General features: G+C 46.3%; 1 protein-coding gene across 1 annotated transcript in view; it reads right to left on the bottom strand.

The window, feature by feature from the left end:
- Positions 1-13,542, bottom strand: part of COL22A1 (collagen type XXII alpha 1 chain) — a 250,200-nt gene that overhangs the window by 161,532 nt on the left and 75,126 nt on the right. The window contains exon 4 of the mRNA XM_063131168.1: positions 3,385-3,459. Within this exon, the coding sequence (XP_062987238.1) occupies positions 3,385-3,459 (75 nt within the window). The remainder of the gene's footprint in view (positions 1-3,384; positions 3,460-13,542) is intronic.

A 13,542-nucleotide genomic window follows, 5' to 3' on the forward strand; every position in this document is an offset into this window, starting at 1 on the left:
CAGAAGGATGGAAGGCTAAGTCGCCCTGAGTCGGCTGCCTGAGAACCAGCTTCCGCTGGGATCGAAATCAGGCCGTGGGGAGAGTTTCGGCTGCAGTAACTGCCGCTTATCACTCTGTGCCACACAAGGCTCTAAGGTGGAATAAAGCATTGGCACCAGTCGGGCCTCCAAGGGGAGGGCATTCCACAGTCCCACTCCCATGTCCCACCATAGTGTATGTCTTGCACTGGTGGGATGCGGAGAAAGGCTCCTCCAACAGATCTCAAGTCTCGGGCAGGCATATTTAGGGAGAGGCACTCCCTGAAGTGTTGAGGTCCCAAGCTGCTTAAGGCTTTAAATATCATTCCCAACACTTTGAATTCTGACCGGAAGCATATAGGCAGCCAGTGCAATTCCTATAACACCGGTGTTATGTGGTCTCTGTGAAATATACTGGCCAGCAGTCTAGCTGCTGCATTTTGCACTAGCTGCAACTTCAGAGTTGTCTTCAAGGGCAGCCCCATGTAGAGTGCACTGCAGTAGTCTAATTGGGAAGTTACCAGTGCATGCACTACTGTGGCTAGGTGGTCCCTGTCCAGGAAAGACTTTGTTAAAAAGTCATGTTTTATATGGAAAAATAAAATAAAAACCACTGAAAGCAAATTACAGCTGTTAAGTTCGCGTAACTAAATGAGTGAAATTCTGTGATCACCAACTATTTTTATTGGAGATGGTCATTATGCTTATCTTGTGTTCCTTTGAGCTTTGCCTAAACATCACAGACTTTAGCCCTATCCAGGCATTCAGGTTGAATGATTGGAGGGGGCATGATAGCCCCATCTCCAACATCCCTGTGCAAAATGATAGGGATTCCCCCTGAATCTGAACACATACACACACACAGGGCCTTCATCCAGAGCCTCCATTGTAGGCAACAATAGAGGCTCCAGAAACTTCACATCTCCCTCATTTGTGCATTTACTCTTGCATAAATGGACACAATGGAGGTTCCAGATAAGGGTCATGGTGTCGTCAGATGCTCACCGAGCAGCAAAAGAAGCTCACAGCGCCACAAGCTGGGGTGAGCATCCGACCATTGGACCCAAGTGAGTTTGCCCATCCCTAAAAGTTGGCTTCACAACTGGATAATCCATTACCTTTCCCCTGCCTGCTACTTTGTCCTCTGTCCACTTTTCCTTCAGCCAGGCAACTTTCTAGTCTTAGGAAGTAGGCCTCCTGATTCGCTTCGGAGTCCATTTTGGAGCTGCCACATTGACCCTGATTCAACTCAGGGTGCTTCAGACCCAGGCCAACCCACTTTGGATCCAGACCCAAAGCGAGATCTGGACAATCGAAAGCTGTTGCGGTTCCGGAGGGAAAGCTGAGCATGGGGCTGAATGGGAGTCCATTGGACTCCCCCCTCCTCCTACCCGCTCACTCCCCAAACTTGGAGCCACAGCCTCCTGCCCACCTGCAGGATTTACCTGAGCTGTCCAGCATCTGCATGACCTCAACGACAGCTGACATTTTATTTATTTTATTATTTTATTTATTACATTTTTATACCGCCCAATAGCCGAAGCTCTCTGGGCGGTTCACAAAAATTAAAACCATCATAAAACAACCAACAAGTTAAAAATACAAATACAAAATACAATATAAAAAGCACAACCAGGATAAAACCACGCAGCAAAATTGATATAAGGTTAAAATACAGAGTTAAAACAGTATAATTTAAATTTAAGTTAAAATTAAGTGTTAAAATACTGAGTGAATAAAAAGGTCTTCAGCTGGCGACGAAAGGAGTACAGTGTAGGCGCCAGGCGGACCTCTCTGGGGAGCTCATTCCACAACCGGGGTGCCACAGCGGAGAAAGCCCTCCTCCTAGTAGCCACCTTTAAAGGAAAATGGGGGTTTGTGGTTCCTACATCTGCAAACTATGACAGCCAGAATGGACCGTTTCCATAGTTTGTGACCTTAGATGTAGGAAACCACAGAGCCCATTTTTTCTTTTAAAATGGCAGCTCTCTTTGAGGACATGTGGCTGTAAGTCCCGTGGGCAGGTGAGGGCAGCAGCTTATCATCGGCCCAGACCAGGCTTTGGGCCCAGCCCGATCTGCTCCAGACTGCCTTGGCCCAATCAGTTTGGATTCAGGGTTTAGCCCTGAAGTGCTGCACAGCCCTATTAGTAAGATTAGGGGAAGGAAGGAAGAGAGAACAGGACTTCTCCCCTGCAAATCCTTCCCATTCATGTATACATGTCATTCAGTAAATAGTGGGCTCAAGGATATTTGTTGTCGTTCTGCTGGCATCACTGGGAGTTTAGGCCTTGAAGTTCTTGGTTTACTTGGGAATTATTTCTATAACATGAACACCTTTTTGGTGAAGACCTTTTTATCCTCCCAGCATTTTAACAGTCTATAAATAAATTTTAACTCGATGTTTTAAATTTGTAATTTTGCATTGCTGCTGTTTTTATCTGGTTGAGCTTTTATATTGCATTTTATATTATGGTTTTATACTGTTGTTTTATACCTTGAACGGTTTTAATTGTTGTGAACCGTCCAGAGAGCTCTGGCTATTGGGTGGTATAGAAATATAATAAATAAATAAACAAAGTAACAAGTCTGAACTTGTTGGCTTTGCCATGTACTGTGATCCTCCATGCCACTCCTGGTTAATTTTTTTTTTAGATGAAAACATAATTTGTAGCATTAGTTACTACTATAACAATGAAGATAAGCCATAATTTCACACAGCAATTGTTATCCAAGACAGGCACAAAGGGAAGAGATCATAAAGTTTCTGTTATTGAAAAACCATCATAAATGTCAACCTGCTCAAGAATTATTGTTAGCTTTTTTTCCACTTCATATCGAAAGAAGCAAAGTGCAGTGAAAGGGTGTCCTCTCCCATGCATTTGGTCAGGTGCATTGCATTGTTTTTCATCTCTTAATTGGAAGTATTGAATATTGACCAACTGCCTGGGGCAAGTGAAAGATATAGAGGCGGGGAAGAGCAGAAAATTAGTGTACAAGTGGGGATGCTCTTGGCTGATTAAGAGGGGGGAATACTTTTTGGCAGGGAATCAGAACAGATTTATATTTTTAATGAAAAGTCTATGATTTTTTCTTGGCACTTTGGTGGGGAAGATGGTTCTTCAGATGCCTGCCTTTCTCACCAGATTTCATCTAAAGCAAAGTAAGTCAATAACACCTAACAATAAAACTTGGAGAATCCTCCTCCAGTGAAAAATATGAGAAACTGAAAGAAAGCCAAAAAAAGAAAAAATGTTACAAAAAAGTTTCCATCTTGTTACAAACCGTACTATAAAGAGGAACCCTGCTTTTACTTAAAGGAACCCCTACACATTGTAGAAACATTTTACAAACAGTATCTCAATACCTGGAATATCATCAGTTTCTCCATTGGTGTGTTTGAACCTGTCTCCTTCTACATGGACACTGGGACACAGCACATCTGAAAAGGAAAGAAAACAACAAGAGAGGTTTAGTTAAAAATTGAATGGTTGTTTAGACCTCCTTGAAATGGAACTTTCCTTTCTCTGATTGAGCCTTGCATTCTTTACTAACAAACTGTGGGCAAGGCAGAGCAAAAGTTACACATTTAAAGTAGCTTTGATTAGATTGGGAGAAAGCAAATATCCATGATGGAATTACTGTAAGATAGTACACTCGTCTTTCGCCTTCTGCTGTGGCCTCACTCTACCATTTTACATATGACATATCTGGCAATGGTACCAATAGTGCCTCAATAACATACAGTATCTAGTAATGGTGCAACTGGCTCCTAGCAAAGTGATGCCAACCCATAATTTGTGCAACCAGGTGTGACTTCTAATGACAGTGTAAGTAAGAAGTTTTGACATTGTATTACTATCAGTCAATATGTTTATTGCTCAATCCACAGATCATTGCAACCATTGTATTACTAGATAAATAATGAATTTAACATAGGGTGACCATATGAAAAGGAGGACAGGGCTCCTGTATCTTTAACAGTGGTATTGAAAAGGGAATTTCAGCAGGTGTCATTTGTATATATGGAGAACCTGGTGAAATTTCCTCTTCATCACAACAGTTAAAGCTGCAGGTGCCCTGCCCTCTTTTAAATCTGGTCACTCTAGTATAGCTCCTGCAGCTTTAACTGCTGTGATGAAGAGGAAATTTCACCAGGTTCTCCATATATACAAAGGGCACCTGCTGAAATTCCCCTTTCGATATAACTGTTCAGTAATTTTAACCGAAAAATATATATGTTCTGAATCAACAAGTGTGAAGCCTTTGTTGCCATGGACGTTAGTAGTCTGATGGCAAAACATACTGCAAATTGTAATTCTCGACAATAAGAAAACCCCACCCTTTGGGAGAACTGAGAAGATTTGGACATTTTAAGTTGCTGTACCAGCAGATGATGTGGGTGATGCACTCATGACTCTGCAGAAGGAGAACCTTCCAAGACCAGGCTGGAAAAGAGGCAGCAGGTGTTGTGGGGGTTGTTCAAAGATAGGAGGACGAGGAGATCAGGAGCATTTGGGGGGGGCGATTACTATACATTCCAATGGACATTACTGCCATTTTTTTTTCTTTTTCTAAGAGAGGTGGGAGGGGAGAGGCAGAGGAAGGCCTGGAGGGTTTCCATGGCAACTGCAGGGCCTCTTCTCTCACCTCCAAAAGCCCGTGTTTCTCCTTATTTCAATAAGGCAACAGCCTTGCCACATAATTCACCTGTAATTCACATTCTCTTGCCTCCTCTTCCTTCTCGTTCTACTTCTTCTTCCACCTTTTATTCATTTTTGCGTAGGAGCGCACCAACGCTAAAGGTAGGCTTTTTTTAAAAAAAAGGGTTCCCTGCTCCCCCCAATCCCCCCCCCCCATGATCTCTGATCCCCCTGCCTGCCCGGCCACGACCTCCGATCCCCCACCCGGCCGCGATCTCTGATCCCCCCTTCCCCCTGGCTCCAGTTTCCTCCCATCCCCCCTGGCTCCGGTTTCCCACCCCCTGATGTGTCCTGGCCTCCTCGTGTAACACAGATTTTGCTAGAGAAGCTTTTTAGTCCATCTAGTGAGGGTGCTTCAGAGGAGGAGGGAAGGAGACTGGAAGAGGCTCAGGATAACTTGTATCCCGGGCTCTCTGGGCTGCTCCCCTCCCGGCTCATCAGAATATCCCACATCCATCTGGACTGTCTCTGACCTCGGAAGAGGGACTCAAAAAAACCCTATGGTCCCTGGGAATCTCTTATTTTCACATCGCTGGTGGAGGGCAAAGGTTAGGAGCGAGGAGAATTTCATTCAGACTGACTAGTGTGTTTATGGCTCATGTAAAATTGAACCAGCACCTCCCCAGCTTATCCTGTTTGCCATTAAATTACACCAGCTCCCTGAGGGCAACCTTAGGATGGGTACTCAGTGTCCTGAAAGGAGAGTAAGCAAACAAGGTTACTTCAGAGGCCAAGAAAATGGCCCTTACCCTATATAAGTGTTGTAGCTTGACTCTTGCTGCAGATGCCAGGATTCTTCGTAACAGTTACACACTATATAACGACTCCAGTTTCCGAACTATATGACATTTTAATGAGTGTACAAATGTGTCACCCAGTGACACGCCTAAAAATGACACCCCCTGAGACACTGATGGCAAGAATTCAGCTTTGCAAAAATTCCACCTACATGTAACATATTCCCTTTCTGTCCAACGGGCACCAGGACTGCTGATGCCAAGACAAGCAAGGCTACTCCCTCACTAATAAGTGCTGAGCTAAGGGACACAAGTTTCTTCTCCTTGCAGTTGGCCTTTGAAAGAGCCAGCATTGCAATTGGTTTGAGGAAATGAAGGGTGACGAGAAACAGAAGGCTAGACATCGAGAGAAGCAGAGGTGAGGTCACCCCCAATGGAAACATTGGGGGCATCTAATATAGTGCACTCCAAATCTTGCAAGTTTCAGCCCAAGGTCTTATGGCCTTTAATTAACTGGAAGACCTGCCAGTGTTCTTGGTTGGGTTATTAGCTGAGACCAATCAATACTGGAGGACTTTGTGCTTGGAGACTAGGAATAACTAGTCCATTGTTTCCTTCCAGCTTTTTAATGACAGCCATTCTGTCATCTCCCTGGGGGGGGGGGGGGTAGGGACTGTATCTCCATGGTAGAGTCCGTGCTCTGCATGCAGAAGATCAGCCTTTGGCGTCCCCATCTAAAAAGATATCAGGTGCTGAGAAATACCTCTGTCTGAAACACTGCAGAACCACTCCTATGCAGGGTAGGAGTTACTGGGCTAGATGGATCAATGGGTTGACTTACTCCAAGGTAACTTCATATATTCATACCTTTCCAAAGGTCTAGCTATACTCTTTGCATGCTGCTCAGACAGAGCACTGCATGTTTTAGTGGACCTCCACACTTACGGTAAGGATTGGGCCCAGACTCTCTGAGAGGCCAAGGAAGAGGACAAAAGCCATAGCTAGACCTAAGGTTTATTCCTGGATCGTCCAGGGGTCAAACCTGTTCATCTAGGTGACACACGGGGGGTCCAGTGCTCAGGCAGGAGCGAACCCTGGATGATCCCAGGATAAACCTTAGGTCTAGCTGTGTCTTCAGAGTCAGATGAAGATTAGTGCAAAGGGGTGGGGGAGGAACTCGAGACTAAGGGAGAACGAGATGGAGAAGAATCTTCCCAGGTGCAGACAATGTAATATTTTATACTGTGGCAACACAGCAGTTCACCAAGGGGAAGGAGATGAGCATGACAGACCAGAGATCAGGCCATAGGAGCAAGAGTAAGGCCACAGCTAGACCTAAGGTTTATCCTGGGATCATCCAGGGTTCGCCCCTGCCTGAGCACTGGATCCCCTGTGTGTCACCAATGAACAGGTTTGACCCCTGGACGATCCAGGGATAAACCTTAGGGCTAGCTATGGCCTAAGGTAATCTACAAAGTTGGCCCATCACAAGAGGTCTCTAGGTGAAGACTCTCCCTGAGTGTAGACCTGAGAAAGCCTTTCAGGTTCTGTGCTGCAGCCATGTGTCAGATTTTCAACCACTTTCTCTCCTACTGTTAATATGCATCCCTCAAAGGGATCTTTCGATAAGCTAATTAGTGTAGTGGCAGTTTAACCAGGGATTCTAGCATGGTTGTCATAAAGTGACCAGGGGCCTTGCTAGACCTGCCGGGATAAGCCGGCAGGGAGGCGGGGCGACGGCGTGCAAACTTTAACGCGCGCCGCCCAGCCTCCTAGACGCACAACGCGCAGGGACGACGGAAGCCCTGCAGCGCCGGCCATTTTTTAAAAAGTTTAAAGGGGCCACGTGCGCCCGAAGACTGCGGAGAAGGTAAGGGTTTTTTATTAGTTAAACCCCCCCCCCATCCGCTCCTGATCCCTTCCTGATCTTTCTCTCCCTCCATGTCCCGTGTGTCGTCTCCCCTCCTTTTCCCTCCGTGCGTGTGTGTGTCCTGTGTCGTCTCCCCTCCTTTTCCCTCCGTGCGTGTGTGTGTGTCTGTCCTGTGTCATCTCCCCTCCTTTTCCCTCCGTGTGTGTGTGTCCTGTGTCGTCTCCCCTCCTTTTCCCTCCGTGCGTGTGTGTGTGTCTGTCCTGTGTCATCTCCCCTCCTTTTCCCTCCGTGTGCGTGTGTGTGTGTCTGTCCTGTGTCATCTCCCCTCCTTTTCCCTCCGTGTGTGTGTGTGTGTGTGTGTGTGTCCTGTGTCATCTCCCCTCCTTTTCCCTCCGTGTGTGTGTGTGTGTGTGTGTGTCCTGTGTCGTCTCCCCTCCTTTTCCCTCCCGGGATCTTCCCAGCCGATGGGCACAGCGCTCAGCGCTGTGGCCAGTCCGCGGCTTTTTGTGGCTACTCGTGAGTAAGCGATTAGCCGCAAAAAGCCACGGAAGTCCCTAGACCTTCCCCAGCTCCGGCCTCAGGCCGGAGCTGGGGAAAAGGCGCGCCATAAGCGAATTCGCTTATGGCGCGTTGGAGAAGGCCTCAGCGCGGCCTGTCTCCGGATTCCCCTGTGCGTCATCTGGACGCACAGCAGGGAAGCCGGGACAGAAGGCGCGCTAAGGCCTCGTCTAGGAAGGCCCCAGGTTTATAACGTGAATTGCTGTTAGACTGATTAATTTGCTTAATAAAGCCAATTTACTTGGAGATCAGCTTCCTTCTTTGAATACAAACATGACAGGAAGGCTCAAAACCTGGCACTTAACTGACTTTACAGAATCCATTTTTTTAAAAAAAAAACAACCACAACTGGGGAACATCACCATAGAATCATAGAATAGTAGAGTTGGAAGGGGCCTACAAGGCCACTGAGTACAACCCCCTGCTCAGTGCAGGAATCTACCTTAAAGCATCCCTGACAGATGGTTGCCCAGCTGCCTCTTGAATGCCTCTAGTGTGGGAGAACCCACCACTTCCCTAGGTAATTGGTTCCATTTTCATACTGCTCTTACAGTTAGGAAGTTTTTCCTGACATCCTGAGGTGTTTCTTCCTCAGTGGGTATTCCAATAAATATCCTTTTGTGGAGTAACACGGAAATGTAGTTGCAGGAAATTCAGCAAGTTCAAGATAGGAAGAAGATTATTTATTTATTTATTTATTTATTTATTTATTTAGCTAATTATTAGTTATTTGTAATATTTATAAATAACTACAGAGGTCTTATGTAAACCACCCAGAGATCTTATGTGAACCGCCCAGAGAGCTTCTGCTATGTGGCATTATACAAATGCAATAAAAACTAAATAATAATAATATTTCACATTATAATAAAATCTATAATTTTCCCAAATTACTTACAAGTTAGATCCCAAGAATTGCATCATCTCCTACATCATCCTGCAATTCCCAAATACCCTATTTAAGAATGTAATTATGGGCATTGATTTCCTGTTATGCTATTGGGTTGGTCTCTACAAAATTCTTAAAAATGGAACTATCTACAAAATTCTTAAAAATAGAAACTCTACAGGACGATTGCCTGCTTCCTACAATTTGTTTTCTGGTGCTGTCCCTAGCTCACAACCCAGTCCTCTGAAAAGAGTTGTTAATAAAGATTGCTGTCGGAATGATTGTTTTGTATTTGTTATGGAAAAATAACTGATTTCCCACTACTCCCTTTGCCCATCTCTTCTCTCCCCTCCTTCTTCCAAGACCCCTCATTTCCCTTTCCCAAAATTCCCTTTCCCGAAATAAGAGGTGGGGAGCTTGCCCATCAAAAGGAATGTCAGGTGCCATCTTGAGGGCTGGGGGCTTCTTCTTCACTTTCCTTCCCACATGCTCCGGTGGGAATTTGGGAAGGGACAGTGAATACTGATTGGATGGAAGGAAGGTGAAGTGGGAAAGTTTTTGCCATGTAGGCAAGGTGGGACAGGAATGTCCCAGGGGACATTGCGAAGGGTGGGGAACCAGGGAGGGAGTGCTGGACAGGGATTAATTAAAGACAATGGAATACGTGACAGGAAGGTCCCAGGATTCATTGCTAAGGGAATCATGTGATAATGGAGGTTTGCAAGATCAGTGGGGTCTCTCCCTATCTGAGCATGCCCGATGACACTAAGGATGACGATGTGGGCTAATAGCCAATCATAGATGTAAGATGTTTTGCCTTCTGTATATAAAAAAAGGTCAACCTTTGTTCATGGTCTCGCCCACTCATTTTGAGCTGCGGGAGAGAACTCCGTTGCGCAAGGGATTTTTGGTACCTAATGGTGGAAATAAAACCTTTTCCGAAAACCTGCATCCGGAAGCTTTTTTATTTGGGCTCAATTGGTTCGTATTCCACAACATTTATAACATATTGTTCATCCATGCTGCTATTTGTATTATACGTTTGATCTTTTTAAAGACATTTTGCTGTATGAATTTCTAAAAGAAAAAAGTGAGGCATGGTTTGATCAATAGCACCACATTCTAATTAATGGACAATCTGTGTGGCAGCTTAACCAAGCAAGATCAACACCCACACAGTCAGGAGGAACTATGAACTTGGTTTGCCCAGTTGGAGCATGGACTGTGTGCCAAGGGATGGAAAATGAACAGCTTGAATTTAGACCTTTGCTGAGAAAGTTTCAGAGAGGTTTTGGGCTGGCAGGGCAATATTTCTATTATGGGCCTTGCTAGACCTACCTTAAGATCCGGGCATGTGGAGGGGCCAGCCCGCGCTAGAAGTAGCGCAGGCTGTCGCTTCTATCCACACGTCGATGCGACGGGGTAAAGGAAAGCCCCGTCGCGTCAGCCATTTTTTTACATCTTAAAGGGGCCATGTGGACAGGAGCGCACTGACACTAAAGGTAGGCTTTTTTTAAAAAAAAGGGTTCCCCGCTCCCCCCAATTCCCCCCCCAATCTCCGATCCCCTGCCTGCCCACCTGCGATCTCCCATCCCCTGCGATCCCCAATCCCTCCATCTTCCTGGCTCCGGTTTTCCCCCATCCCCGTCTCTGGTTTCCCACCCCTCAATGCAGTTTAAAAAATGTAAAAAAGGGAAATTGTTTTGGTTCATGAGAGAAAAGAATGGTGCTCTGAAATGGGAACTACTGTAGACGAATCAAGCTTAAAAAGGTGAAAATCAGAAAACCTCTACGAGTTCTAACCTCGCTGATTGTCCTGTTCCTAAATCTCCTGCCTCTCAAAAAAGGGAGATCATCAAAGAACAGAAATGCAGCACCATGAAATTCAACCAGGCCATTTCCCCAATCCGTTAGTAGCCTTCAAAGACCAACTCCTTCCTTACAGCTTTTAACTCTCTCTCTTTCCTTATAGCTCTTAACTCTCAAGAATGACGTCTGTGCAGCGATAGGCAGCACCCAGCTACAAATCTGATTAATAACCGCAGGAAAATTCATTAGTCCCAATAAAAGTAAGAACAGAACAAACCAGCATTAAGTCACTGAGCAAAACATTAAGCTAACGTTACAAAAATAAATAAAGGAACCAAGAAGATAGTATGAAGCCACTCTTGCTGAGCTAAACCCAGCTAGTGTTTTATCACTGCTTCGTCTGCTGTAAATTTTAGGGAACAGACAAACAATTAGAGTGAGCGAGCGTCTTCCTATAAAATCTACGCCTGTAAGTTTCATGGCTCAGTCACTTGTGCCAGCTGGAGCTCGGGTTTAAGTGCTATTTCCAGAGGCAAAATTAGAGGCGAGGCAGGCTGACAGCTGCTTGTCTCATTTGGCTTCTGCCTCAGCCCCAAACTGAGCAGTCAACAAAAGGCCTGGGATTCTGAGGTGCTTCAGAGGAAGGCCTGGTTTGTTGTCTGAATCACTGATCACGAGCATGCTGAAGGCCCTTTATTTTACAGCCCTCCCAAAACAACCTGAAAACTTGGGGCTTTGCTAGACCAGCCGGCTTATCCCGGCAGGGAGGTGGGGCGGCAGCGCACTGACGTTAGCGCGCGCCGCCTCAGCTTCCAGACGCCAGACGCGCAGGGACGTCGGATCCCTGCAGCGTCCGCCATTTTTTATTTTTTTAGTTTAAAGGGGCCACGTGCGGCCCGAAGACTGCGGACTGGTAAGTCCTTTTTTAAAAAATGGGGGGGGAGGATGGCAAGAGGGGATGGCAAGGGGGGAGAGCAGGTGAGAGAGTGCCGCGCGCCACCGCCCGAGCAAGCAGGCGAGCGGCGCTTGCCCGGGCAAGGCCTGGCATGGGGTGGCATTGCCCGGGCAAGCGCCGCTCGCCTGCTTGCTCGGGCGGCGGCGCGCGGCGCTCTCTCACCCGCCCTCCCCCCTTGCCATCCCCCCTTGCCATCCTTCCCACTGCCCCTGTCTTCTCCCCCCCCCCCCGGGCCGATGGGCACAGCGCTCGTATGAGCGCTGTGCCAGGTTCGCGGCTACTCGCGAGTAAGCGAGTAGCCACAAAAAGCCACGGACCTTCCTAGATGTTTTGCAGCTCAGGCCTGAGGCCGGGGCTGCGAAAAAGGCGCGCCATAAGCGACTTTGCTTATGGCGCGTTGGAGGAGGCCTCAGTGCGGCCTGGGCCCAGCTTCCCCTGTGCGTCATGTGGACACACAGCAGGGAAACCGGGTCTCAAGGTGCGCTAAGGCCTCGTCTAGCAAGGCCCTTGGTAACTAAAACCAAATGATGAGAGGTAGCACAGGCCTGACTGAAATCCACCTTTCCATCCTGCGGGGGTGGGCAACTTGTGGCCCTCCAGATGTTGTCAGGCTTCCCATCTGCCCCCAGCCAGCACAAATGCAATGGATCCTGAGAGATGCATTCAAACAATATCTGGAGGGGCCATCCTTCCTGGACTGCATCACTGACCTTTACTTTATAAGTACATGGGTCAGCAGAGGTCCTCTGTCCTTTTGAGTCAAGGGACACAAAAATGGCTACCACTGGTGTGTGTGTGGGTCTTGCCCATTCACAGAATGGTTGACGTGGTGGGCATGGCCGGTCACAAAACACTCATTTCCCAGAAGGAAAGGCAACTGGGGAGACTAAAACAAAGGTAACTTGCCCATGAATCTAAATGCAAGGATGAGTTGAGGTCTACTCTTTGGAACATGAATACAGTTGGGGCTGAAGGACAGCATTTCACTTTGCAGCATGCCAGCCTTGCAGTTCAGCTTTGGATTAAAACATATTTTTTTAAAAAAATAATATTAAAAATTGGAAGGGGTAAGGAGCCTTGAGGATGGCAACAGAATACACTGTCAGTACACGGATATCTAAAGAACCACATTGGAGACCCAGCATAAGAGGGTAATTTTCTCAAGTTTCACATCAGCTTGTGAAAATAAAAAATGTAATTCTGTATTTATTCATATTGAAGTATCTCAGGCCAAGCAAAAGGAGAGAGACATATATTTCCCCATAGAAATTAATGGCAGTCATCCCTTCACAGGCACAGTGGGGGGAAAAGGCATGCATTAAGGGAACCAGTCTCTGATCCCAGCATCTGGAGGAAAAGGAAGGTTTTGCCTGCACTCAACTTGGCCCATTGGGAGCTAAGGCAACCCCATAAATACACCTGCCCTGGATTTTTCTTTGTATACAAACTAGTGTGACAAATTTTGGGGAAAGGTATAGGAGACAGACAGATACACACACACACACACTCACAGAGAGAGAGAGAGAGAGAGAAGGAGAGGAAGATACATAAACATTTACAGCACTTTTCAGAGTATGACTTTTTGACAACGATTTCACAGATCATCACAACCTCCTTGTTCTTAGCACTTTGACAAGAAAAGCAGCAATTCACATAGACGTGTGTCATTCACAACTGACAGGAAGTACATGTGTTTTATACTTGGGACATCTCTTCCCAATTACATGATGTCAAACCTAAAAGGGCCCATCTCTGGTTTGAGTTAGCAGATTAGACTTTTCTTAGATGTCCAGCACCCATATTGTTGGTCATTGCCCACTTCACCAAGTGCTGAGAAGTTCCTGGTGTAGCACCATGTGTTTTTGAACCCATGTGAAGGAGAGATAACTGGAGATTTAATGGCATATTCACAATGTTTTCTTTATTGATAAGAGTCATGACTAACGTAAGTCCCATTCATCTCAATGGACCTAGAATCTAAGCAGGACTAATGTTGGATAGAGC

The sequence above is a fragment of the Elgaria multicarinata genome, chromosome 7 (assembly GCF_023053635.1).
Source record: "Elgaria multicarinata webbii isolate HBS135686 ecotype San Diego chromosome 7, rElgMul1.1.pri, whole genome shotgun sequence".
Lineage (NCBI taxonomy): Eukaryota > Metazoa > Chordata > Lepidosauria > Squamata > Anguidae > Elgaria > Elgaria multicarinata.